Source organism: Cnephaeus nilssonii, assembly GCF_951640355.1.
Source record: "Cnephaeus nilssonii genome assembly, chromosome: 12".
Classification (NCBI taxonomy): domain Eukaryota; kingdom Metazoa; phylum Chordata; class Mammalia; order Chiroptera; family Vespertilionidae; genus Cnephaeus; species Cnephaeus nilssonii.
Genome location: NC_137083.1, coordinates 128652 through 155089, shown reverse-complemented (window position 1 = coordinate 155089; position 26438 = coordinate 128652). Strand labels below are relative to the sequence as shown.

Here is a 26438-nt window from a genome sequence, read left to right as displayed (position 1 = left end):
TAAAAATAAAGGGGACAGTTTTGTTTTTTTTTTAAAGAAAGAAACGGAGAAGGCAGAGGGAAGGCAGCCATTAGAAATGGGGCAGAGATTGAGGGGCACAGCCACAGCCCAGGAACACCAGGAGCCACTGGGAGCTGGAAGCAGCAGGAAGGTCCCCCTAACCCCCTTTTTTTTTTTTTTAATATACTTTATTGATTTTTTACAGAGAGGAAGGGAGAGAGAGTTAGAACATCAACGATAGAGAAACATCCATCAGCTGCTTCTTGCACACCCCCTACTGGGGATGTGCCCGCAACCAAGGTACATGCCCTTGACCAGAATCGAACCTGGGACCCTTGAGTCCGCAGGCCAACGCTCTATCCACTGAGCCAAACCGGCTAGGGCCCCCTAACCCCTTTCAACTTTAATCTTAGACTCTGGCCTCCAGACCTGGGCGAGAATAAATGTCTGTTGTTTGAAGCCAGCTAGTGTGTGGTAATTTGGATAGCACCCATGGGACACAAATACACCAGGTACTATGGACTGAACTGTGTGCCCCCAAATTCCTATGTTGGACCTTGACCTCAATGTGACTACATTTGGAGGTGGGCTCTAGGGGCTAATAGATTACACGAGGCCATAGGTGGGGGCCTAATTCGATAGGACTGGTGGCCTTCGAAGAGGAGGGGTCTCTGTCGGTCTCCACACCTGCACAGAGGCGTGTGGGAGGAGGTGGCCACCTACCAGCCAAGAGAGGAGGCTTCCGAGGGGCGCTGCCTCGCCAGCACCTTGATCGCAGACTTCCAGTCTCCAAAAACGATGAGACACGAGTTTCTGTTGTTTAAGCCGCCGGTTCGTGGTATTTTGTTATGTCAGCCTAGCTGACCGACATACCAGGTACCCAACCCTCAGGGATGTGGGGATTGCTCAGGAAGGCACAGGCCTGCACCAGAGGCCAGCACACTGGGCTCAGCGGCCCTCAGGAGCTCCATCCAGCAGCATCAGCAGTCTGACCACGTGTCACTGGAACGCTGCTGGCAAGCAGGCCACAGAAGACAGGAACCTGGAGGGGTGGCCTGAGAGCCCGGGCAGAGAGTCCAGGCCCCACAGGCCAAGGGCCGTGCCAACAGCACTGATGTGAACCTCAAAGATGGTGCTCCCTGAGATCACGAGGACTGAAAAATGGCCCCCAGGGACCACGAGGAGCTGGATGTGGGAACAGGAAATAGCTGGATCCGATTCATCTTGGAAAATACAAACTCATACATCTGGGTAAAATTAATCCAAAACACAGGATGAGACAGCACAGCATGGGACAGGGAGGGGGGATGGCAACCCTCAGGGCAGCCGGAAGGGCCAGCCAGGAGCTCATCTGGGCACCCTCTCTGACTTTTTGGGGGTGGTCTTGGTGTGGGGAGCAGGAGGCTGGGGACATAGGCACTTGGGAACCCCAAGCCAGGGTTTTTGGAAATAGGGGCCTGAGGTCTTCGCTTCCTATCTGGCTGGACAGTGACCTGGTGGTCCAGGGAGAGGAGCATGCCACCCATGGCCTTGCCCGCTGGTGCCAGGCCTCCACACAAGGGCACGGAGGCTCTCCCCGCCCTCACAAAACCTCACGGCACCTGAGGAAGCCCTGTGTCCCTCAACTGTGCAAGTTGCTCAGTGTTTTAAATACTCACGTGTGATGGGTCATTAAAAGCTGCCTCTGCCCCCAGGACAGAACCCAGGTGCCCTGGCCAGAGACAGTGGACATTAGAAGAAAAGGAAATGGTCTCAGGGATAGAGGGCTGCTCTCTGAGGAGAGGCGGCACCCACCGGTGGGGACCAAGGCTCCCACCCTTTACAGAGCCTCCTGGGTGTGTGTTCGGGGGCTCAGGAGGGCAGGCTGGCAGCTGGTGTGGGAGGCTGAGCCCTGGGTTGCAGCACCAGCCTCCCTCAGCCCCGTGCCCACTGCATGTGGGGTGATGGAGGAGAAGGCTGAGACCGGCCCCACCTGGCCTGTCCCACCTAGTCTGCTACACTGCTCTGACCAAGAGACTCCAAAACATAGTGCACACAGGAACGCTCAGTATTTCCACGACGTCAGCTTTCCCAACCCGATCCGTAGATTCAGCGAAATCCCAATCTTGGAAGAGGAATTGCTGGCTGTGATTTTTAATTGGAAATGTTTGCTGAACTGGTTTCCAAAAAGACCTTCCTACAAATTGCCAATTCCCTCACATCGTCAACACGTGTGATTAATTTTTTAAACGCTCGACAATGCGGCAGGTGGACTTGTCTCACCTGTATGTGCACTTCTCTGATGATTGGCAGGTCAGGCAACGTGGCAAACGTTTGTGAGCAGCGTGTCTTCTGTGACTTGCCTACTGCTGCTCCTGCCAATTTTTCTTAGATCATTGTTCCTTATTTATCTGTGGACAACTTCATAATCACATGAATTAGACTTCACTTCAAAATGTGTCACAGACACTTTCCTCTGGGTTACTTTTACATTTTAAATTTGTATGTAGTGAAAACTATCCTTTTCTTTCAGTGTTTCAGGTTTATTGTGACACTTAGACAATGAAAACATTCATCCCCTTTCCAGAACGTTCTTCCTTTGATGCATCTGGATTTTATTTTGGTTTTAGTGAGGGAGGGCCTCGACTTCTATTCCTCCAGATGGCCGGCCAGTTGTCCCAACGCCCTTCAGCTGAACACCTCTCCGGGTTCGGAAGCGCCGCTGCGCCGCCTGGTGTCCGTGGTCACCGGCCCGGCCCCGCCCTTCAACAGAAGGCGTGTCCTCTGGTGCTATTTGCATAGAGGCGTGTCCTACGGTGCTATTTGCATAGAGGCGTGTCCTACGGGGCTATTTGCATAGAGTCGTGTCCTCTGGTGCTATTTGAATAGGGGCGGGGCCTCTGGCGCTATTTGAATAGGGGCGGAGCCTCTGGCGCCCCACCGAGCCTTCATTTGCATGGGGCCGAGCCTGCCCCGGCGTGGAGGCCCGCCGCTTCCCCTTCCAGTCGGTTCCGACCGCCTTCCTTCCGCCCCACCGCCTGCCCGCTGCCCGCTGCCCGCTGCCCGCTGCCCGCTGTCTTCTGCCGGCGCCGCCCGAAGCCCAGGCCCGATGCTCCCGAGACGGCGGCAGGCGCGGGTCGGGACCCCCTGCGCCGTCTCCTCCGCCGTGCGCTTCCCCGGCGTCGCCATCTACTTGGCGGAACCGCGCATGGGCCGCAGCCGCCGGGCCTTCCTCACGCGCCTGGCGCTGTCCAAGGGCTTCCGCGTGCTGGACGCCTACAGGTGCGTGTCTGCCGCAGGCCGCCTGCCTGGGGGCGGGGCCGCCTGCCTGACCAGGGGACATTGAAGAATGAGTAATGCTCCCCTGGCTGAGCAAAGGCTTGCAGGTGTGGGGTGAAGCAGGGAGGGTGGCAGGCCTGGGCAAGGGCTCTTTTCCTCTGCCCAGCTCCGAGGTGACACACGTGGTGATGGAGCAGACCTCAGCCGCGGAGGCCGTCCGCTGGCAGGACAGCAGGCCGGCCCCTCCCCCAGGTTGCGCCCACCCGGCCCTGCTGGACATCAGCTGGTTCACAGAGAGCATGGCAGCTGGGCAGCCGGTCCCTGTGGAGGGCCGGCACTGCCTGCAGGTGAGCCGGGCGGAGGATTAGCAAGGCCCCGCAGGTGGAAGCTCAGCTGGACAGGTGATGGGCAGGCACGTCCAGGGGCTCCTGGCCTGAGTACCTGAGAGCCCCAGGTGGCCGCCCAGGCAAGGCAAGACTGAGGGCTGCCAGTCCCGAAGCTTCCAGTGGCCTGTTCGTTGCTCGTCCCCAGGTGGCTGTGCCGAGGGAGGTGCTGCCAAACCCAGTGTGGATGCCGCTCTATGCCTGCCAGCGCCCCACGCCCCTCGCACACCACAACACCAGCCTCTCGGTGAGCCGGTGAGCCCAGCCTCCCTGAGCTGGGGCCAGGCCTGCTCCTGTGAGCACTCCCCACTCTGTCCCAGCCTCGGGGAGAGCGGGGTTGAAGCTGGAGGGATGGGTGAGGCTCCCCACCCGCCCTGCCCTCACGAAGGGCCCCTCCTTGCAGGAGGCGCTGGAGGTGCTGGCAGAAGCTGCGGGCTTTGAAGGCAGCGAGGGCCGCCTCCTTTCCTTCTGCAGAGCAGCCTCCGTGCTCAAGGCGCTGCCCTGCCCCATCACAGCCCTGAGCCAGCTGCAGGGCCTGCCCCACTTCGGAGAGCATTCCTGCAGGGTCATCCAGGTGGGTGCTCACCGCACTTAGCAAGGTGTGCGTGCGAGTGGGTGTCAGGGAGGTGGAGCCTGGTGACAGTATCTGCCTCTGTGTGCAGCCCAGCTGGGGAGGAGCCGCAGGCTCCGAGTCTGGGATGCCACCCTCCACCCAGACACCGCATGTGAATGAGGGCCACGGCACCTGCGCCAGGGCGGCTGAGAGGGCTCGGGCTGCAGGCGGTCTCGGCACTGCTGGCGTCGGCCCACACTGCCCGGGACGTGGGATCACCTCTCTGAGGGCAGCGTGTCAGGAAAGCCGTGCTTTTGTGCACGTCACCGGGAGAGGACATCATGGCAAGAGATGCTTTTGAATTCAGTTCGCTTTTAAATGAAGTGGCATTGAATTCATCACCTATGTTTTAAAGGCAATTATTTACATCAACTGCGACTTATCTGAGGGAGAAGCTCCGAGGCACAGTCTCCATTTGCAAGTCCCTCAGATCCTGACCCCGCAGGGCCCCCTGCTGAGCATGGGGTCTGCTCTGTGGTCAGGCCGGGCTTTGCTTTGTCTCGGCCATAGGAGCTGCTGGAACACGGAGTGTGTGAGGAGGTGGAGCGAGTCCAGCGCTCAGAGCGGTACCAGAGCATGAAGGTACACCAGGGGCACACCCAGTTCTCCCCAGGGACCCGCCCCCAGGTCAGAGGAGGCCTCTGAGGAAGTGGCAGCTGATGTCTGACTCGCATGAGGCAGCCAAACAGACCACAGGGAGAAGCTTGTTTTGAGCACAGGAATGTTCTAGATCACTCAGCACTGCCTGTCGTTGATGGACTGGCCACCGGTACGTGACTGGCTCTATGAGCCTCAGCAGAACGTGGGGGGCGAAGGAGCGCGGGCTCACTGGACTGTCTCTGTCCTGAGCTCGCACTTTTGTTTCCTGGTGTGTCCCACCTGGCCCACGGCGCACCTGCCCTTTGCCCCTCACCCTGGCCTGATGCGGAGCTGCCACTGTCCCTCCTGCTGCGTGGACGCCCTGCTTTTGTGGCCAGAGGTTGTCGGATGGGCCACCTGTGGGCGGTAGGGCTTCCTGGACAGGCGGGGTCATCGCTGCCCTGGGGTTGCCCAGATGTTATGAGGATCAAGGGGGGCTTTGAGGATGGAGGGGCTCAGGTAGGAGCTAGAGAGTGGGGAAGCGTGGACAGAGGACAGCTGTCTGCCTCCCTGTGGGCACCCCAGAGTGCACCTGAGCCTGCAGGGAAGCATGCTAACAGTTAGTTATTTTTATAAACAATGTGATTAGGTTCTTCTCAGCGTTTTTGTGTGAGGTTTCTGTTGGTGACCGTGAGCAGTGCATGCATGCAAGCCCTCGGTTAGGGGATCGAGGAAAGGGTGGTCCGCACAGCCTGAAGGGCCGGTGCTCCCGCCCCACGTACAGCTCCACCCCTGCATGGGCCTGCCCTGGTTTAGTTCCAGAAATTCCCAGGAAGGGGCTCTGAGTGGCAGGCCTAGGGCGGGTGCCTACCCAGCCAGCAAGCTGTAAGAGACAGGTGACTTGCTCGGGCCGAGGTCAGGGTGAGGTCGGCTCCGGTAGGGTCGTCCCCACTGGCCTGGATTCTGTGCTGACCGCTGGCTGGGCCAGGTCTGCGTCCCCCAGCCCCCTGCCTCCCACAGCCTGTGTTTGCGCTGTTGAAGGAGAAGAACGCAGTGATGGGTTTCAGCCGGTTCTGGGCGAGACCTCTCCTGGAGGAGGGGACCGGGCTGTGAGGCGACCCCGGCCTGATGGGCCTGCCTCACGCTCCCAACAGCTCTTCACCCGGATCTTCGGGGTCGGAGTGAGGACTGCTGACCAGTGGTACCGGGAAGGCCTGCGGACGCTGGACGACGTCTGGAAGCAGGTGCAGAGGCTGACCCGGCAGCAGAAAGCAGGTGACCGCACCGTGGCCCCCGCCCCCCGCTTGGGCCTGAAGGTTCCCACCCGAGTGCTGAGGCTGCCGGTGGGGTCAGAGCAGAGGGACGTGGGAGGCACGGGTGAGACGGTGCTTGCTCCTCAGAGATGGAGCGCCTTCCTTGTGCCTTTTATCAGCTCCGGCCCCACCTCACCCGAGGCCGGCACCCTCAGCACAGTGCGGCCTAAGATCTGGGGTCAGGGAGCTGGGAGGGGCCAGGGGACCTCTGGGATTTCTTTCAACTGCCCTGAATCTACAGTCACCTTTAAAAGGAAGTTTTCTGTTTGAAAGGGAGGAGGGTAAGGAGGCGGTGGGTAGAGAGGCGGTGGGTGGGTCAGAGCAGCCGCCCGTGCCCCCAGGCCTCCAGCACTACCAGGACCTGAGCGCCCCCGTCCAGCGGCCGGACGCCGAGGCCCTGCGGCAGGCGGTGGCGGAGGCTGTGGGGTGGGCCCTTCCTCGGGCCACCGTCACGCTGGCTGGTGGCTTCCGGAGGTAAGGCCATGTGCCTGCGGCTAGGCCCGGGCGGCCCTGCGGTGGGCCTTCCCACACCCAGGGGTTTCGAGGGAACTGGGAGACCCTGTCCCTGGGCCGCCCAGACATCAGACCCGACCCTCAGGGGGAAGTTGCAGGGCCACGACGTGGACTTCCTCATCACCCACCCCGAGGAGGGCCAGGAGGTGGGGCTGCTGCCCAGGGTGATGCGCTACTTGGAGCAGCAGGTGAGAGCATCCCTGCCCTCCCAGGGAGCTGCTGGGCCCCCTCCGGCCGCGTGGACGGCGGGTCACACCTGCCCCCCCGCCCCCCCCCCCACAGGGCCTTGTCCTGTATCAGCAGCAGCAGCGCCGCCCCAGTGGAGAGCCTGCTCGCCTGGCCCCGAAGGGCCGCTCCATGGACACCTTTGAGCGGAGCTTCTGCATCTTCCGTCTGCCGAGGCCCCCAGGGGCCACCGAGGCGGGGACTCGGAGCCCCCACCCCTCCTGGAAGGCTGTGCGTGTGGACCTGGTGGTCGCCCCCATCAGCCAGTTCCCCTTTGCCCTGCTGGGCTGGACTGGCTCCAAGGTAGGCAGTGCGTGGGGGGCCGGGGGAGGGTCTGGGCTGTGGCCCTGCTGACGCCTCTCTTCCCCCAGCATTTTGAGCGGGAGCTTCGCCGATTTAGCCGGAAGGAGCGGGGTCTGTGGCTGAACAGCCATGGTCTGTTTGACCCGGAGCAGGTGTGTGGCCGGGGCAGAAGGCAGAGGGGCCTGGGCCCGACAGGGAGGGTCCTGAGGGGAGCTGCGTGGTGGAGGGCCCAGCACCAAGGCCCACACTCGGTTGCAGAAGACCTTTTTCCAAGCGGCTGCCGAGGAGGACGTCTTCAAACATCTGGGCCTGGCGTACCTTCCCCCAGAGCAGAGAAACGCCTGATCCCTTCTGCGGCCCTCAGCCACTCCTCGGGATGGGGGGCTGCTCAGCCAGCCAGACCATGGAAGCCCTTGGACACTGACCATCTGCAGGCCGGAGAGGTTGCTGCAACTCTCACCCTCCTGGGGGAGCCCCTTGAGCACCCCCACTCCCCCATGCACACCCTGCCCAGGAAGCAATGAGATGAGAACATGGAGCAAACCAGGCTGTTTTCTGAAAGTGTTGCTGTGCAGGGGGGTGGAGGGGGGCTGGAGGGGGGCTGGGGGTGAGGTGGGCCCTATGACCGTGTGACCCTGGGGTCCTGAAGGGTGAGCTGGGCATCTGGAGAGTGTTGCCATGGTAACAGTACTGGCTTCCAATCCATAAACACAGGTGCCTCTCCGTTTATTTAGATCTCCTTTAGTTTTAGTGATGCTTTAAAGTTTTCAGAATAAATTTATATTAAAATTTTATAAACTTTAATAAATTATTAAATTTATTCTTAAGTATTTTATTCTTTTGATGTCATTTAAGTGGAATTTTATTAATTTTGCCTTCTGGTTGTTCACTAGTGTGTAGACATGTGGTTGGTCTTTGTGTCGTGGGACCTTGAGCTTTTCATCCTCTCGGGTCGCCTTTTGGAGGATTCCTATGGTTCCTGTGTCCAAGGCCATGCCACGGACGGAGCGCTCTGCTTCTCCCTTTCCAACGCGGGTGCCTTTCCTTCCCTTTCCCGCCTGAGCCGTGGCTAGGACCGGCGTGTTCCCGATTTCAGCCTGTCACCGTTAGGACCGGCGTGGCCGCACGTGACAGTTCTGTCAGCGGTGGACGGCAGGCACCACGTGGCCCATAGATCATAACGCAGCTGAGCTTCCTATGAGAAATGGAAGGAAAAAAATAAAAATAAGTAGAAAACAAAAAAATGGAAGAAGATGTGGTTCAGAAGAAATTATTTTTTTCTCTGACGGGAGCAACATCTGTGGGGCCTGGCAAGATCCCCTCTCACAGCACCTCAATTTTGAATGCACAGATTATACCCTGATCAGGAGCCACGGGCCTGTGTGTGCCCAGAGGAACCTTCCTCCCGCTTCCTGTTTGGAGGGCTCTCAGCTCCATGGTCCCCAGGGTACATGCTGAGCATTCTTTGTGGGGGACCCTGTACACGGACTCAGTCCACAGGAGCCACCCTGACAAGTCGTGGGTGCCACTGCCACTCCAGGGAGCGCTCTCTGTGGTGCGGAGCCAGCCCAGCCCTGTGCTGTGGAAATGTTTTCAGGTTGCAATGAAATAAATTTTATGTCTTCCATCAATTCAGTATCAGCGAGAGTCATGTGTACCAGATGGGATCAATGGAACAAAAAAAATTTCCAAAGTCAAAACACTGAGTTCTCCGTTCTACACCTTCTCCATGTTAAATGCCCTCTTTTTTTAAATGAATACCATGGGCCCTGGCCAGGTAGCTCAGTTGGTTAGAGCATTGTCCCAATACACCAATACACCAAGTTGCAGGTTTGATCCCTGATCAGGGCACATACAAGAAGCAACCAATGAAAGCATAAATAAGTGGAATAACAAATTGATGTTTCTCTCTCTGAAAATCAATATAGTATGTGTTCAGAGTTAAGTTAGAATAGAATAGACTGTTACAAGATGTTCCATGTAGGCCTCATGGTAACTACAAAGCCAGAGCCTGTAACAGGTACACATAGCGAAACCCATGTGTTCCACGGCAGAGCAGGATCACGTCACAGGAAGAGAGCAAGAGGTGAAGAAAGGAACCAAGGACTCACAAAACAACTAGGGAAAATTAATAAAATAGCAACAGTAAGTCCACACCTATCAATAATTACTTCAAGTGTAAATGGACTAAATTCTCTAACCAAAAGATGACTAACATCAGTTGCTCTAACCCACCCACCGCCTCTCGACCAACATGGCTCAGTGGTTGACCATCGACCTATGAACCAGGAGGTCATGGTTTGATTCCTGGTTCAGGGCACATGCCTGGGCTGCAGGCTCGATCCCCAGTGTGGGGCATGAGGAGGCAGCCGATCAATGATTCTCATCATTGATGTTTCTATCTCCCTCTCCCTTCCTCCCTGAAATCAATAAAAGTACAAAGCAGCTGAATGGATTATAAAAACAAGACCCACCTGTGCGCTCCCTGTGAGAGACTCGCTTCAGCTTTAAGGACACACTGAGAAAGTGAAGGGATGGAAAACAATACTCCATGCAAATGGAAACCAAGAGGAAGCAGGACTATACCTACATCAGACAAAACTGGCTTTATTCAGTCTCTAAGGGGACAGAGAGGTCGTTACCTAATAAAGGGGTCAATCCAGCAAGAGGACATACACACAGGAGCGCCGACATAGGTGAGCACACATTACCAGACCCGAGAGAGAAAGGACGGGGTACAGACCAGCAGGACTTCAGAACCCCCCTCTCCACAATGGGTAGATCGTCCAGACAGAAGATAAGGAAAGTTTGGGCTTAAACAACACAGTCCACACACGTGCACATTCACACATAGGCCCGTGCACACATGCAGGCACACGCAACACAGACGCATGTGTAGCACACATGCACGTATGCACATCCACACACCTGCTCAGCCCCCCTTGACTCCAGGTGCTTCCTCACAGCATGCGGTGGGCTCCCAGCTGTGCTCAGGGACAGGAGAAAGCAAGGGGGTGGGGAGACTTTGTGCCTGGGTCTCGTGCCAGGGCCCTGGGAGGGAGGGGTTGGCTGGGGCTGGAGTGCCAACGTGGGGAGCGCTCCCTGGAGAGCCCTCGTTTCTGCTGCGCCCACCCCTCAGGCGGGTCCTTCACTCCCAGCCCTGCCCAGCAGCCATCCCCGCCCCCCACCCCTCACCGCCTGGGCTCTGGACACGTGGGGACCAGTGGCTGTGGGACTATTTTAAGTCCATCTTGGCCCACCCTCCCCTGAGAGTTCGAGAGAGTTTGCTGCTGGCCACCTGCGGCTGCCTGTTGGCCTGGAATGCAGATTGGCAGTTGGCCGGGTGGGGGTGGGGAGGGACTGTTATAAAGCTGGTGCCGGGGCAGAGGCAGCTGTCCTCCTCGGGAGCCTGCCACGGTCCCCAGCCCGCAGCCATGTCCACCCACCGCCTGGTGATGGTCCGGCATGGCGAGAGCACCTGGAACCAGGAGAACCGCTTCTGCGGCTGGTTCGACGCGGAGCTGAGTGATAAGGGGGCCGAGGAGGCCAGGCGGGGGGCCCAGGCCGTCAAGGACGCCCAGATGGAGTTTGACATCTGCTACACGTCCGTGTTGAAGCGGGCCATCCGCACGCTCTGGACCATCCTGGAAGGCACGGACCAGATGTGGCTGCCGGTGGTGCGCACCTGGCGCCTCAACGAGCGGCACTACGGGGGCCTGACGGGCCTCAACAAGGCGGAGACGGCCGCCAAGCACGGGGAGGAGCAGGTGAAGATCTGGAGGCGCTCCTTCGACATCCCGCCTCCCCCCATGGACGAGAAGCACCCTTACTACAGCGTCATCAGCAAGGTCAGCCACTCAGGGTGCCCGAGGGCAAGCCTGGGGTCAGGGGCCTTGGGAAGGGGCGGCCAGGTGGGGGACCGACTGCCGGGGATGTGAACTGCGCCGTGCACACCCCCAGGAGCGCCGGTACGCAGGCCTGAAGCCGGGGGAACTGCCCACCTGTGAGAGCCTCAAGGACACCATCGCCCGGGCCCTGCCCTTCTGGAACGAGGAGATCGTCCCCCAGATCAAGGCCGGCAAAAGGGTGCTCATTGCCGCTCACGGGAACAGCCTGCGGGGCATCGTCAAGCACCTGGAAGGTGAGGCCCTCACGTGGGCATGGGTGGGGGTGGAGAGCGACACCGGGCCCTGAACCTGCCCAGCTCACATTTCAGCAGGTGCCCACGGCCTGGCTGAGGCAGCTCTTCAGGCCTCAGGGCCCAGGGTGGGGTTTTCCAGCGGAATTGAACGGGGAGGGTTGGACAAACCATGTAGGAAACAGCTTTGTAGGATTTTGGTTTCATTTCTGTGCATGTACTGGGACACGGTGTCATTTCCTTTTGAAGACTGAAGGTGGAAAGGCCTCCCACTCTGACCAGGCCAGGCCCTGCACAGGGGATTGAGGCCCCGGGCCCCCCAGCTTCCTGGACATGAGCCCTGGGCAGGTGGGGGTGCTGGGGTGGCCTCTTGCCCAGGCACAGCGGCCCGGAAAAGCAGGGCCGTCTGGCTCCAAACCCTGCTTTGCTGTGTGTCCCTGGTCCAGTCGTGTCACTTGCTGGGCCTCAACCACCCTCTGGGGCAACACCTGGTACTGTGGCTGCTGGACGCCCCAGCTCCGCCCACTCAGGCAGAGGTGAGACCACTCAGAGGGTGCAGGTGTGCAGCAGCCTGGAGACCCCAGGCTCACAGCCAGGCTCCTGATGAAGCGCATGGCGGCTCCTCCCGGGGCTTCCTTGGCCGACGACCCTGACAGGACCCGGCCCTCCAGGAGTTTCAGACAGAGGGACAGTCTGTTTGCCTCTGATGGCCTTCAAGTTTGGATCAAGAAGAGAGGAACGCAGGTGGGGTGGTGGGCAGCTGCCAGAGCAGTCAGGCCGGCCCGGAGGCCTGGCCAGCTCCTGTCCTGCCCGGGATGCCAGGTGCCGCAGACCCCTCAGTGGGCACTGAGCCCAGCAGGCGGACAGACAGTGCCTCCTCGTGCCAGCATGCCGGGAGCATGCCGGGGTCTCCACTGCCGGGAACTCACTCCTCGCTTCCTGGGGGTGGAAATACCAAAGGGCGAGCTATTCCAGGCAGGAGGCAGTCGGGTCGAGTTTCCTCAGAAAACACAGCCTTCCGCCTGGCAGAGCCTCCGCCCACTGTGGCCCCAGTAACCCCCCTGCTGTCCCTCACCCACCCTGTTGGGTAGCAGCACCCCTGCTCCCCTGCTCGGGAAGCCCCAGCTTAGCACTCCCCGTAACTGAATGGCTAATGTCCCAACTAAACCAAGCATTGGCCGTCTGGTCAGAGTCCACACTGGGCCGAGACCGGGCGCTGGCCCAGGACACAGCCCTTGGTTTTGCTGGCTATTTCTGTAGCCTCATCTCCGGTCTGCTCTGACCTTCTCGGGCACATGTCTCCAGCCCTGCGGCTGGCAGGGAGGCCGTGTCTGCCGACCAGCCGTGGCTCGTAAAGGTCAGCAGCTGGCGGACAGGCCGGGAGGGTTGAGGCCTTTGGTTCCTCCCGTCCAGGGATGTCGGACCAGGCGATCATGGAGCTGAACCTGCCCACGGGGATCCCCATCGTGTACGAGCTGGACCACGCCCTGAAGCCCACCAAGCCCATGCGGTTCCTAGGCGACGAGGAGACCGTTCGCAAGGCCATGGAGGCTGTAGCCGCCCAGGGCAAGGCCAAGTGAAGCGTCCGCTCTGGCAATAAAGGCGCCTCCACCACCTCGTGTCCAGCGTGCCCAGCGCTCACTCGGGGCCGAGATGCACAAACGCTGCCCAAGGGGCGCCTGGCCCCTCCTGTCTGCCCAGCCCATTGTGTGTGGGCCCGGCCCCCATCCCTGGCCAGGAGGAGGCTCTAACAAGTCCCTGTGGTGACCCCCAAAGCAAAAGACCCGCTTGTAACTTGGCTCCAGGGAGGCTAAGTGACCTGGCCGGCTCCTTTCAGACGCCTGTCCTCTGCGTTCTCCGAGTCCCCCTGCCTGGGACACGCCCACAGATGGCCTCAAAACTGGGGACACCTGACTCACGGGGCCTCCACAGCTGGGGGTGGGGGGCACTATCGTCTTTGTGGGAGAGAAATCAAGGAGGCCTGCCTACACCCCAGGCCTCCTCAGTACAGCCTTCTCCCCGTCACTGGGTGCCAGGCGCCTCACTGCACACACACACATGCACACGCACACGCATAGTCCCGCCTGGGCACAGGCCCCGTGCAGGGGACAAGGCAGGCCTCCGCCCTCCCAGAGAACAAGCGCAGGAGGCTCACTTCACTCACATCTTAATCTTTTTATTTTTTATTGATTTGAGAGAGAGAAACATCAGTCACATCTTAATCTTTATGCCTCGTCCAGGTGGCTGCAGCCGGCAGCCTGAGGTGCGCACGCACTCCCAGACACCAGGAAGGCGGGTCTCACCCGGGGCCGCCGGGCTGTCACGGCATCGAGCTGGGGCCTGGGTGTGCAATGCTGACTCCACGAACAGAGGTGGGGGGGGGGGGTCTGGGACGGGGGAGACGGCAGGTCCCCACAGGGCCAGCAGGCAGGAGTGAGCACAGACGTGTTTGCCGCTGCGCCCAGGTACTCAGGGGCCTTGTTGTCCCATCCCCAGTGCCCAGAGCCAGGCAGGGGACAGAGGAGCAGGACCCAGACCAGCTGCCGCCACCAGAGCTGCCGAGACCAACTGGACATGAGCCGCTGAGTCCACGGCTCCCCAACCACCACCCCTCAGAGCTGCAGGGAACAGAAAAGGCAGAGGCCCCTGCTGTGGGGCTGCTAGAAGCGTGTGGGAACCACCGGGTTATTGCTGCATTTGCGGCCCACGCCAGAAAGAGGATGGGGCGCAGTGTCACGCCGCCACCTCCAGCAGTGAGGCCGTGTGGGGCGGGACGAGGCCACAGGCAGCCTCACTCAATGAGCTCCACGTAGTTGGCAGGGAACATGCCAAAGTGGCCGTCGGGCCCGTAGCCGCGCCACCAGCCTTCATCGATCACCTCGATGCCCGTGATGAGGTTCTCGGGGTCAAAGGAGATCTCGGTCTCATCCGCTGAAAGGAGGGGAGCCCGAAGCTGCACGGGGAGCCCCGGGCCCAGGCACCAGCCACCCGTCCAGACACTGTGCCGGGGGCCTTTCCCCACACACCTCCCCCTGGGGCCTGGCTCTGGGCCCGTCCCAGCCCAAGGCTGAGACAGCACTTCCTCCCACACACCTGCCTGCTCCCGAGGCCACCTCAGAGCCACCGCTCAGCCACACCCACGAGGCTGGACAGGGAGTCACGCTGTGGATGAGGAGCTGCCAGCACCCACAGAGAGGCCTGCTCCTCGCGCCCTCCTTTATCCTGACACCCCTGGGGCTGCCCGAGGAGCCTGTGGCCGGGGTGGGTTGGCACGGTACCTGCCTGGTAGTCGTACAGGGCCCGGGCACAGAGCCCCTTCCCGCTCAGCCCGGGGTCGTGGTCCAGGCGCACAGAGCCAGTGTCCTGCTGCTCCCCCTGCGCGGACCGGAAGGAAGTCGGGTCCTGGCTCCCTTGGCTGTGCCCAAGGCCGGGCCTCGGGGACCCCACAGTGCTCCCCACCCAGAACCTCCCACGCGGCGGCGCACGCCACACAACTTATTGCACAAGCGGCTCCAAATTTAAACAAGGCAGTGAGCCTCCCAGGTGTGGCTGGGGAGGCTGTCTCAGGACCCAGGCCCTCGCAGCCCTGACCCAGCTGCAGGGAACCCACCACGGGGGGCTCCTCGTAGAGAGTCTCCTGGTCTGGGGGCTCCTCGTACACGGCCTCCTCCTCCACCGGCACCGGGCACGCAGGGGCACTGGGCGCCGGCTCCTCACAGACACCTGCAAGAGCGGTGCAGCCGGCTCGGACCCTGGGGAGGGAGAGGACACCCCGTCTCCCCCCCCTCCACCCCGCGGGGTGGCCGAGAGCCTTGCCTGCGCTGGGCCTTGAGGCGGCGTGAGCCCTCTCCCCGCCGAGGGGGCTCTCTGGCTGGGGGAGCTGCCTCTGTAGGAAGGGGCTCCGCAGTTTGCCTGCAAATGGACGGTGAACAGGATTCACAGCGGGAGGGAGAACACAGTCCTGCCCACCCACCAGGAGTGAACGGGGACTCTCTCCCAGCAGCCCCTGGGGCACGTGCAGTGCGGGAGAGCTGGCTGGAGGACTAGTCCTGTGTCCTTTGGGGGCCAGAGAGGTGACTGCATGGGCCCCTGGGACCCAGCTGACAGCCAAGTGTGACCTCTCCCAGGGCTCACGGGGCCGGGGCTGGAGGTTCCCATCCTCTCCTCCAGGTCTGGCTCTGCAGGTCAGGGCAGACGCTGTCCGCACGCACAGGAGCTCCTGGCTCACTTGTCCCTGCATGCCCTCGCCTAGCCCTGCTCAGGCAGGGCCAGGCACAGAGAAGTCTCACCTGGCTGGGGGCTGGAGGTGGATGCGGTAGACACGGCTCTCTCCTTCTGCATGAACATCTCCCGAGGTGACTGCTGACCAGGCTCCTGGGGACACGCATGGCCCCAGGGTGAGCGGGAACCGTGAGCCTGCCCTCCTCCCAGTGCTGGGGCTCACAGCCTCCCCAGGATGGGGTAAGGTGCGCCCACACGTCCCAGGCTCCCACCTGCAGGGCAGCTCACAGTGGGCGGCCTCCACCCAATGCAATGTGGGACGGGCCCTCCAGTGTGAGCACCCCTCACCTGCTCCTCTCTGCTCCTCTCAACCACTTCCTGCTGCTCACATTTCCTGCTGGGAGGGCAGAGGGCAGCGCTGAGCCTCTGCCTGCTGACCCCGGGCAGCCCCATCTCCCCGGGGCTCACCTCTGCCTGGCCTCCTGGCCCTGCTCCTGGTAGCGCTGCTCCCGGAGGGCGGCCTCCCGCAGCTCCCGCTCCCGCCGCTCCTGCTCCAGCTGCTGCCGCTCCTGCTCCGCCCGCCGCTTCTCCTGGGCCCGCCGCTGCTCCTCCTCCTCCTGCAGGGAGTGTGCTCAGCCCGACCCAGCACAACCCTAGCCTCCTCACTTAACCCGCCAGCCCCAGGGCCATCTGTGCATTGGCACGGACAAGAACATCGCACCAGTTTTTTGTTTAATTTATCTTTATTGTTGAAAGTATTACAGACGTCCCCCCTTTGTCCCCCGCCCCTCCAGTTCCCCAGGCCTTCACCACACTACGTCTGTGCCCACGGGTGATTCTAGGAGCTTGCTATGAGAAAACTGGCAGAGAGCGACGTGCTTATTTCACGCCGGGCGCACACTGGACGCTCCACAAACGCCCGCGGTCGTCGCGCGGGCAGCACTCACCTCCGCTTTGGCCCAGAAGCTGTCTTTGCCGAACCTCTTGATCTCTGACACGGCATTGGTCTTCTGGTACACGGAGCCCTGTGGGGGCGGGGACAGAGCGCAGGGCCCGGGCAGGGCCTGTCAGGACAGCACCCGGCAGACGCAGTGTCCCCGGCCCAGTGCCCGAAGGAGGCTGACAACAGGTTGGCCTGGAAGGCCCTGGACACTGCTGAGCAGGAGGTGCAGCCCACACAGCAGGGTGGGTCTCTGGCTGCACCAGGCCCTGTGGGTGAAACCAGGGCAGGTCTAGGGCTTACCTCTGGCCAGGGCCATTCCTAGGAGGATGGCCCCCCAGCGCAGACAGCTGACCACCATGGTAGTACCCACCACATCCCCACAGACCCCCGCTTACTGTCAGGGGACTCGGCTCCCCACCCAGCACCAAGGCCACAGGCCCACAGGCTTCTGCCCGACTAGGAGGGGCTGCCCTGTCTGCCACTTGTCCCCCCCACGGCGCCACCACACAGGACACATTGGTGCTGTGGCCTTGAGACCAGGCAGGCAGGAGACAGCCTGAGGCATCAGGTGCCGAGGCAGCGTCTGGTCACTGGGAATGCCCCCTACCCGCAGTCCCGGCCCCACTCACCACTGGGGCCTGGGGGCCCATGTCCTGGAAGCGGCTGCTCTCCCTGTGGAAGGTGTAGTTGGCGCCCGAGGCCCTGGCCACCTTCTGCATGATGCACTCAGGCTCCACGTCCTCCTCGGCCCTCGCATTGATGGTCACGTGGGCGCCCTGTAGCGAGAACAGCTGCTGCAGCTCCAGACTGCACGCCTGTCTGCAGGCTGGGACCCGTCTTGCTCCTGTGGGAGGCCCTCGTGGCCAAAGCGTGTCCTGTGGCTCTGCCTTGAGCAGATGGCTCAGGCATCGGAGGGTTCTTTCTCACCAGGGACACCAGCCCTGACAGACGTGCAGAACCCAGCACACGTCTTCCACACGGGCCACCGACCGCGGAGGGGCCAGGCTATGGCCTCTGCCTGCCACCAAACACCCAGACCCTCTCTGCCAGCCCCTCGCTGGAGAAATGGAGGCACATCTGAGGAAGTGTTGGCAGAACTGGAAATCGAAGTCCCGGTCTCCTTGCCAGTGACCAAGGAAACGCAGTCACCTGACCCTCGAAAACAAATGCTTTGAAACCACAGAGGTTCCATTTATGACTGACACGCAGACACAGATGGAAACCAGTGCATGGGGACATGTGTAGGCACTGCAATCCCCGCCTCCTCAGATCCCTGCAACACGGCTGGGTGTGTTCACAGCACTCAGGAGGCCGGAGGAGCAAGGCCTGCCAGGACCAGCGCCCGCCCGCCCGCCCGCACGGTGCTCCTCGCAGTCCTTGGCCCGCCTCCCCCGAAGACACCCCCAGGCCTTCGCTGAGCAGCCTCGTCACACCCTGAGGCTCAGACAGAGCGGGACGTGGGGCACACCTCCGACTCTGGCTGTGGGTCCCATCACTCACTCCACACACCTGGGGCCCGAGGAGCTGTGAGGCCCTGCAGGTGCAGCCCTCACCTTCAGGAAGCTGGCCATGGTGCTGACGTGGTTGGCACACACGCCCTTCCGCACATCGTTCACGCCCTCGCCCGTCTGCAACACAACACACCCAGCATGACCTGCCCATTCCCTAGAGCCACTGCCCTCCTAGGGACTCGGCAGGCTGTCGGGGCAGCTTCCACCGTGGGGCATCGAAAATCCGCACCCCCCCCCCAGCCCCGCCCTGCACTCCCAGAGCCTCCCCGGCCTCTCCAAGCCCTCAGCTCCCAGGGGACGAGAACAGGGTGTCCTGTGGCTGCTGGTACTTCATTCTGCAGGAGTAATTCTGGGCTTGGAGGGAGTGACGGGCCCTCTCTGGGCCACAGTGAACTAGCCCTCCCGCTGTGAACTCTCCTCTGCTCCAATCACTCAGAGCAGGAGGGAAGAGAGCTTCCTGGTCACACCTAGACGAGCCCCGAGCCCCAGGTTTCACATACCCAGTTGATGAGGACAAACTTGGGCAGTCCAGAGTTGGGGTCCTTCACCCTGCAGAACGCGTACATCACCTTCCCACTGCTGAGCTCCTCCACCACCTCCTCCAGGCCCCCCTCTGCAGCAGTCACAGGAGGGTCACAGGCAGCAGGCACCCCGCCCACCCAGCACCCTGCCCACCAGGAAAGGAAGGCCAGCTGCCTCCTGCATCAGAGTGAGATCCTGGCCTGAAGGGCCAGCAGGTGGATGCAGGACTGGGCTGACGAAACTCCGGTGACTGTTATCGCACTAGCGTAAACGCCATTTTGTAAAGTAGAAACGAGCCCTGGCTGGTGTGGCTCAGCAGCTGGGAGTGCCAGCCTGTGCACTGAACGGTCACATATCTGGTTCCTGGTCAAGGGCATGTACCTGTTAGCAGGTTCGGTGCCCAGCCCTGGTCAGGGTGTGTACAGGAGGCAACCCATCGATGTGTCTCTCTCACGTCTATGTTTCTCCCCGTACCGCCCTCCTTTCCTGGACCCCACAAAGGGCCCTGCCCATGTGGCTGCTCAGACTGCAGGGCCACCTGGGGGGCTGTGAGCAGACAGGACCTATCCTCAAGGCTCAGCTCTTAGATGCTCGCAGGAAGTGACAGGGCAGGAAGGGCTGCCCGAGACATTCTCTCTGGACCTCGAGGCCGAGGCCCACCGTGTGCTAGGGTTTGCGGCTCTCACCTGCCTTGCACCTCTCCCGACTGCGAAGAGGGGCTCAACCGCTAAACTCTACAACTGTCGCCCGTGGCATCCCTGCGCCACGGGCATCCCAGTCCTTCTAGAAAGAGGCCGTGGGGAAGGTGCCGGAGAGAGAGCGGGGCTCTCTACCAACAAACCCTCAGAGCCAGCCGCTTGGGGCAAAGCTGTGCCTGGCCCAGGTCGGGAAACTGGCCGTGAGCACACAAAGCCTGACACCTCTGGGGGCCGCAGCTCGCCCGCCCCCACTGGCTCTAGCCAGGGGAGACCTCCTTACAGACTACCCACCGACCCGCATGCCAGCAGCACTTTTCCGGTCACCCCGTCCCAGCTGAGCATGGGCACTGCTGCACCCCGACCCATCAGATGGGGCAGAGGGAAAAGTGTGTTTGCACCTCCTCCTCCCCCTCCAGCCCAGGCCCCCGTGAGCTCTCTCAGCTACAACACAGGGCAGCACCTCAGGCCGAGAACGTGGAGGAGGGCTTACTTTCACTTGGAACCCCCTGAAACCCCCATCCTGCCTGATCAGGGGCCCAAGAACTCCTCAACACTGCCTGCCCGAGCCCTCCTCCTGCTGGGAGGGCTGAGATGCCACCGGAGTTGGGGCCCTGACAGCCACTCTCCCTCCACCCCCTCACCCTCCCTCCGGGAGCCCCTGGATCCCCCTGGCCATACTCACCCCCAGTGCCAGCCACGCGGATGTCATTGCTGTTGCCTTCATAGGTAAAGAGAGCCCTGAAACAAAGCAGGGGGCGCTGTAGCCAGCAGTGGGCACTGTCTGCCCTCCTCTCCGACAGCTCAGCATGGCAGTCTCTGTGGGCCAACACGGGCCCCACCGAGACCCACTGTGCCTGCTGAAGTGTGTCTTCTCAGCTCCGAAGCTGCAACGACGCTGGCCTGCCCGACCAAAGGGCATGTGAGCGACAGCCAAGACGGGAGCGTCCATGCACTCTGAAGAAGGCTGAGCCTTTGTTGTCACGGCAGCTTTGGATACTTGCACGCGTGAAGCACTTGCTGGCTGCCAGGTGTGTGAATTTGAAAAGACAGACGCCTGCACACTCCTGAACCCAAAGCACAACGGAGAAGCAGGAAGGAGGGGCTGGCACCAGGCGCCTGGGAAGGTGCCGCCCCCGGGCATGTCTGCCTTCTTCTGGGGCCTGCAGGGTGGTGCGCAGGTCTGTCTGGGTCGGGACTCCCGACAAAAACATGCAGCACCAGAGACAGAGGGGCCATGACTCGGCATGGCACCCGGTCCTCAGGGGACAGGCTCCTTGTGCGGCAAGATCTAGACCAACCAGCGTCTTCCCTCTCCACGGGTGACCCTGCCCTCACCCCTCTTCTTCCTGAAAGACTATTCGTAACAACTCTGGAAGAGATCTGGGCTTAAAAACATGTGCCCAGAGGTGTTTAGGAGATAGGGTAAATTCTACTCTGCGGGGGCCTGATGCGGCGGGGCCAAGCATGGCGGGGATCTCCCTTTTCCGCGTCCCGCGCGGAAAGAGAGATGAACGAACCGGTTCTAAATGGAGGCGGCCAGGGATCAAGAAATAATAGAAATAAAGAGAGCAAGACGCAGAAATAGATTCACAAAGCTGGGGGCTGGGTGGGACGCCTGCTGGAGAGGCAGCATGACGACACGACCCTGAGCCACACAGCAGGTTTATTTTATATCCCAAAATCCAGGAAGTAACACCATAACTTAGGATCAAAGGAGCTTATTTGCATTCTTAACTAGGCCCTAGCATTACTGGATTTACATATCTAGACCCGCCCCTGCTGACACCTGGGCTGCTATGAAGTCAGAACCGATTAACAAGTCCAGCCTCATTGGGGAAGCATGTTCCCAGGGCGTGGCTCTGCCTAGGCCCTGAGTTCAGCTGACGATAATTAAGGAAAATGCCCAGGTGCCTCCCAGGCGGCCCTCTACATACTCAATGAGGGATATCTATGGAAGGCTCCTGGCCGAGCACAGGCCTGCGGAGCCGGCCAGATGGACCCGGCTCCAGGGCAAACAGTCTGACAAGTCAGCTCCTGCTCGGCTCCCCACGGCCTTGCTAACACCACTGGGCAGAGCTGCCTCGACCCAAGAAAGTCGAGGAAACGAAATTCGATCCAGGCCCAGTGGATCTGGTTGACAGGGAGCACACGCTGCCAGGAAGGAACCAAGCTTCCTAGGAGAGGAGAGAGAATACGGAAGGAGAGAAACCGGGACAAAGAAGACCTGGGAGGTGGTAGACCTCCAGGAGAACATTCTGGAAGAGGTGGCTTCCCGGCAGTGCGGCCACCAGCACCAGCTCCAGGCCGTGCGGTCGGACAGCAAGTCAAAGGGGAAACCTGGTCTAGCATGTCCTCTCCCTGTCGGAGGAGAGACCCCTGTTCCCCCTGAAGGCCACAGAAGCCAGGAGCAAGACCAGCAGCAGGGACAGCGATGGCCGCCCAGCCGGGCTCTTCCAAGAAGGGACACAGCAGCTCCCAAGAGCCAGGCTCCATGTCTGCCCCGGTCCTCTGGCCTCACTGCTTTCCACCCTGGGCTCCAGCCTTAGCCATTCTTGGATGTTCCAGTTCAGAGGCTCATTCCCACATTCCATCAAGTCCCCCCTTCTTTCTGATGAACATGAAAAGAGGGGTTCCTGGCCTGTTCATGGCACATGAAGCGTGGGGCACTGGCCACCTTATAATCCAGTCCTTCCTTCCAAACACACGGAGAACCTGCTGCCTGCTGGTGATGGGAATGTAGCCACAAGAAAGCCTCAGAGAGGGACCCACAGCAACACGAGCACTGCCAGGTGGAGGGTGCAGGAGCTGAGCCAGGCTGTGATCTGGGGAGAACGACCAGGGAGAACCAGGAGAGCCAAGGAGCAGAGCTGACGTCCCCACAGGCCTCAGGGCCTGGCCCAGGGTCACCCAGTCTGCCAGCCACTCCAGAGACCACCTCTTCTTGCTGATAACATCTTTCCTGTCTCCCTCATTCCACCCTCCTCCTGAGCACTGACCACACACCACAGCCCTGCACCAGGGACAGACAGCCCACCCTGCCGCTTCTGGAAAAGAGAAAGGCAACACAAAACCAGTGAGGATGCCTGGATGGGTCTGGAGAATTTGGGAAAATGGGACCGCAGCCAGGGGCCAAGGCAGTGAGGAAGCCCTGCAAGAAGGCCACTGGGGAGCTAAGAACAACTTGTGGGGGTGGCCTGGGGTGATGTGGTTGGGGGCGCTCCCAGCAGAAGAGGCAGCCATAGCAAGGGCTCCGAGGAGGGACCAGCCTGCAAGTCTGAGGAAGAGGAAAAGAGGTATAGTGTGTTCAAGAGAAGGGCCCTGGGAGTGGAGGCCAGGAGCTGGGCAGTCAGGGACTGTCAGCCAGGCGTGGAGTCTGGGCTTTATTTAATGAGCAACCGGAAGTCACTGCAGGGAAGCAACTTCAGCGAGTGGGGACTTGCCACACAGTATCTGTTGACAATGAGGGCAGTGGCCAGGGGCACAGCCACTGGAGCTGGGGGTGGGTGTGGGGTGGGGGGTGAGGAGGCTGGCGAGATGGATGGGTTCAGACTGATTAGAAGAGGAAGCTTGGCACCCTCAGAGATGGGGAGGCAGGGGGAGGGGTAGCAGGCAGCTCTGGGAAGAAGCTCAAGGAAAGGCTGAAACATGGGAGGCCTGAAGAGGGATCCCTGAACTACATCATCTCCAAACCAGGGACAGTTGCTGAGAAGACGGAGGATCAAGAGAGACCTGGAAGGCCCACAGGACACCCAGGAGTGCGTTAGGTACGTCAGACAGGGCTGCACTGAGCACGCAAAGGAGCAAAGCCCTAACCGGAGGACTGGCGAGGGCTGCAAAGTCAGGCTGCGTGAAACCACTCTGCTGGGCACCGGGGAGGCAGCGAGGAGAAAGCAGCACTCGACAAGTGGAGACCGGTCCCAGCAGCACAGCTGCACCCAGCGGGCCCTGCCCCGAAGAGGGGCCTCTTAGTCGGCCACAGTGCATTTCTAACCGGACCTGCTCAGAACCAGTCAGGGAGAACAATGTAAGCCAAGGGGCTGCCCAGTCACCCAGGGACTCGGACCAACTTCCAGCGGCCATGAAGCCCCAACCTCAGGAGTTGCCGCCTCGCAGAGGAAGTCACGGGAGGTGGGGGGTGAGGGGTGAGGAGGATGGCAGCAGCACCGACAGGCAGTCCTCGGCCCTGGGCTCTGGCACAGGAAGGGGTCTCCTTGCAGAAAGGGAGCTGCTGACACCTACGTGCACAGAGCAGGGACCCAACCCCCGACCTCCCTGTTTGACGCCTTCGGGCAGGGCTCCGGTCCCGCCGGGCCGCCAGCCGCTCTCGGAGGCCCGTCCGGGGACTCCGCGTTTGCAAGAAGCCGGGCGTGGCTTCCGCTTTCTCAGGGGGCTGGGAGGTCCCGGCAGCAAAGCAGAACCCGGCGCAGCCCCCGAGCGCAGCCGAGCGCGGAGTCCGGCCCGGAGAGACAGGCCGAGGGGAGAGGTGAGGTGGGGTGGGGTGGGGTGAGGTGGGGTGGGGTGGGGAGGGCCCGGGCGCACACGGCGGGCACGGCGCCGGACCACCTCCCGGGCGCGGCGCAGGTGTGGGTGCGCAGGTGAGCCCGCCCGCCCGCGGCCGCGCGGCTCCGCCCCCGGCTCCCGCCCCGGTCCGGCCCGGCGCCCACCAGTCGGTCGGGGACTTCTCGGCGACCACGCGCGCGTAGGCCTCCTGCAGCGCCGGCCCGTTCCGGCTCAGGTTCGCAGCCATGGCCCGGCTCGTCCCAGCGCCACCGCTTCCGGGCCCGCCCCGCCCCCGCGGCCGGAAGCCCCGCCCATCCCGCTGGAAAGCCCCGCCCCAGCAGGAAGCGGGCGGGGCCGCGCAGCTCTCCTGGGGGCGCGGCCCCACTTCCTAATAGCGTCGCGGGGCGTTCAGATTTCCACATAGGCACTTGGGGGGGTACAGGCATTCAGACCAAAGCAACCAATCAGAAAGGATAGCTATGTATTCAAAGTATTCATCAACAGAAATGCCAGTGAAGAGGAAATCATTTTCCTAAAACCACCGGGATTACAGCTGTCCAGCCCCACGTGGCCTCATTACTACAGAGCTAGAGAAATGGAACCATTGCCCTAAAAGAAACCTTGTTTATGCTGCATGGTAAGTGGAGTCCAGTAAACAAATGCTTCACAGCTTGAGAGATTAAGAAAACCTCATTGAGTCCCTGTTAGGGTTTGAACAGAGGCAGGAGGTAGGCGGGCTGCAGTCCTGGCCGGGGTCTGGGACACAGGCCTTCTGCTGCAGGGCCTCCTCTTTTAGGGCTAAGTCAGCCACCATCCAGGACAAGATGGCTCACAGGAGGGTGAAGGCCGTCCTACATTCAGGAGGAGGGCTCTCCCGCCACCTACCCTCTTGCCTTGAGTGTCTCTGGCTTCTCAGGTCTTGCCTGAAGCCTCAGCCCAGCTTCCTGCTGTCAAGTGCGGGCTCCCAGGAGACAGCAGAAACTGCAAGGAGGAACGGGACATACAGGCAGTGGGGAATTTGAAGTTTCACAACTTTGCTGCCATTTTAACCCTAAAATGTCAGCAAATCCATCAGTCCTTCCTGTTTCAGGATGAAGGCCTGCATTGCTGGGCGCCTGACTCGGATGCAGAAATGGCCACACAAGGGTGGCAGCCCTGCCCTGAAGAAGGTGGGGAGTGGAGGTCTGGGAGAAGGGGCGAAAGGAAGGGGACATTTTAAGGAAAATTAAGAAGCTGCTATATAGTCTGATAGGTTTTGCAGATTCTTTATAGTTTTATGATTTTATTATTAATAAACCTGTCAACAGGGAGAAACCTGGGTGGCAGGGATGGCAAGGCCAGTACTCCTGCCGTCATGGGCGCTGGCTGCCTTCCCTCCACTTCCAGAGGACCCGCATTCATGACTAGATCTAATCCAGGTCCAGCCTTGCCCAGCACTGCTGGGGAGGAAGCCTGTGCTGCAGTGATAAGAGGCATAGGAAGGAGGGTCTGGGGGCAGGAGAGACCAGGGGGTCCACGCTGATCTTGAGGCTTCCTTGCCTCCCTTTGGGTACCACAGGCCAGGAGTTCTGCAGGCCTGTCCTGCAAGCACTTGTTTGGCACTTAAGGAAACCATCTCCTGAATTTCACAGACAGAAACCTGCCCCCTTAAGCATCTGCAGTGAGGTGGTGGGACAGTTTCAGCTCTGAGCTGTGAGGCCGGGGATGTTTGCATCTAGCACTTTATCCCTGGTCAGGAGATTGTGACGCTTTGCCGTACTCGTTGAGTTCCTGGAGCCTGACAGAGGATCATGATCTCAGCGCTATCCCCCAAACCCAGGTGCTTCCGGCCATAGTTAATAGTCACTTGTTCACGGTGGATCGATTGCTTAAGGTCATGTATCTCCCTGATGTCTCTGGTCCACAGAGAAAAAAAGCCACATTACCCCCCCAGTTGGCTTTCTGGATCTGCTGTCCAGTTGCCCACCTGGGTCACACCTTGGAAACGGGATGTCTGCACACATGGGTTACATGGGAGCTCCACAGCACAGGGTAAGATTTTTGACCTGAGAAACCCATTCTTCAGGCATGACAAGCGGGTGAGTTTCCCAGGGGAAGACACTCTAGGGGACTTGCCGGGATCACGCCAGTTCTGGCAGGTACAGCACAACTCAGGCTGGCCGAGGGTGAACAGCAATTTGCACTTGGGATCCCAAAGGGCTGATTTCACTTTCTCCACCATGTCTCCAATGGAGACGGCAGGCGAGAATTTTGACAGAACTCAGGAAATTCACCAGCTTCTGTGAGTCCTATTACACTATTACAGGCCTGCAGAACTCCTGGCCTGAGGTTTGTCTGTGGTACACAAAGGGAGGCAAGGAAGCCTCAAGATCAGCATGGACCCCCCCCCCCCCCCCCCCCAGTCTCAACACCAGGTCGGGCTGGGATTTCCCCTCTGATCCCGACTTGTCTCTGAAACATGCACCTGCCCCACCTTCCTGTGCTTTAGGACACTTGGCTAAGGTGCACTGTGACCACTGTCTGATAGCCTTCCCAGGGGTCATGCTGATGTCATTTTCCTGTCTATGAAGATTTAACATTTTGTTTAAGCAAAGACCAAAGGGGTGGCAGAGACAAAACATTAAAAAGGCAATCCTCACCATGGTGACAGGCAGGGAAAAGGGCCCATGGTACCCCCAAAGTAGCCTATGGTATCAGGGTTCTGAATGGGGACCCCTC

At 60.6% G+C, this 26438-nt stretch overlaps 3 protein-coding genes across 6 annotated transcripts; 2 read left to right on the top strand and 1 right to left on the bottom strand.

Annotated features, from left to right (window-relative positions):
* The first annotated feature begins 2943 nt into the window (after nt 1-2943).
* POLM (DNA polymerase mu) lies at nt 2944-8017 on the top strand. 3 transcript variants are annotated; one of them, XM_079785740.1, is made up of 11 exons: nt 2944-3261; nt 3425-3605; nt 3790-3888; nt 4045-4215; nt 4765-4836; nt 5988-6108; nt 6488-6620; nt 6745-6847; nt 6942-7187; nt 7256-7339; nt 7446-8017. In XM_079785740.1, exons 1-11 carry the CDS (start codon nt 3089-3091, stop codon nt 7530-7532), a joined length of 1470 nt encoding a protein of 489 aa, XP_079641866.1. In that variant the 5' UTR covers nt 2944-3088; the 3' UTR covers nt 7533-8017. The 3 variants fall into 3 exon arrangements, with proteins under 3 accessions (XP_079641866.1, XP_079641867.1, XP_079641868.1); XM_079785741.1 differs by having other exon boundaries at nt 7396-8017; XM_079785742.1 differs by lacking the exon at nt 6745-6847 and having other exon boundaries at nt 6496-6620.
* Nucleotides 8018-10621: 2604 nt separating this feature from the next.
* On the top strand, nt 10622-12905 carry PGAM2 (phosphoglycerate mutase 2; the record flags this gene model as incomplete). The annotated part of the gene is made up of 3 exons (XM_079786524.1): nt 10622-11035; nt 11148-11328; nt 12739-12905. 3 exons carry the CDS (start codon nt 10622-10624, stop codon nt 12903-12905), a joined length of 762 nt encoding a protein of 253 aa, XP_079642650.1.
* Nucleotides 12906-13492: 587 nt separating this feature from the next.
* On the bottom strand, nt 13493-24004 carry DBNL (drebrin like). 2 transcript variants are annotated; one of them, XM_079785571.1, is made up of 13 exons: nt 23885-24004; nt 19903-19958; nt 18501-18613; nt 18043-18117; nt 17119-17265; nt 16494-16571; nt 16015-16163; nt 15895-15943; nt 15615-15699; nt 15142-15237; nt 14936-15048; nt 14604-14700; nt 13493-14256 (listed from the first exon to the last, which is right to left on the bottom strand). In XM_079785571.1, exons 1-13 carry the CDS (start codon nt 23965-23967, stop codon nt 14117-14119), a joined length of 1281 nt encoding a protein of 426 aa, XP_079641697.1. In that variant the 5' UTR covers nt 23968-24004; the 3' UTR covers nt 13493-14116. The 2 variants fall into 2 exon arrangements, with proteins under 2 accessions (XP_079641697.1, XP_079641698.1); XM_079785572.1 differs by having other exon boundaries at nt 15895-15940.
* Between the last annotated feature and the right edge of the window lie 2434 nt (nt 24005-26438).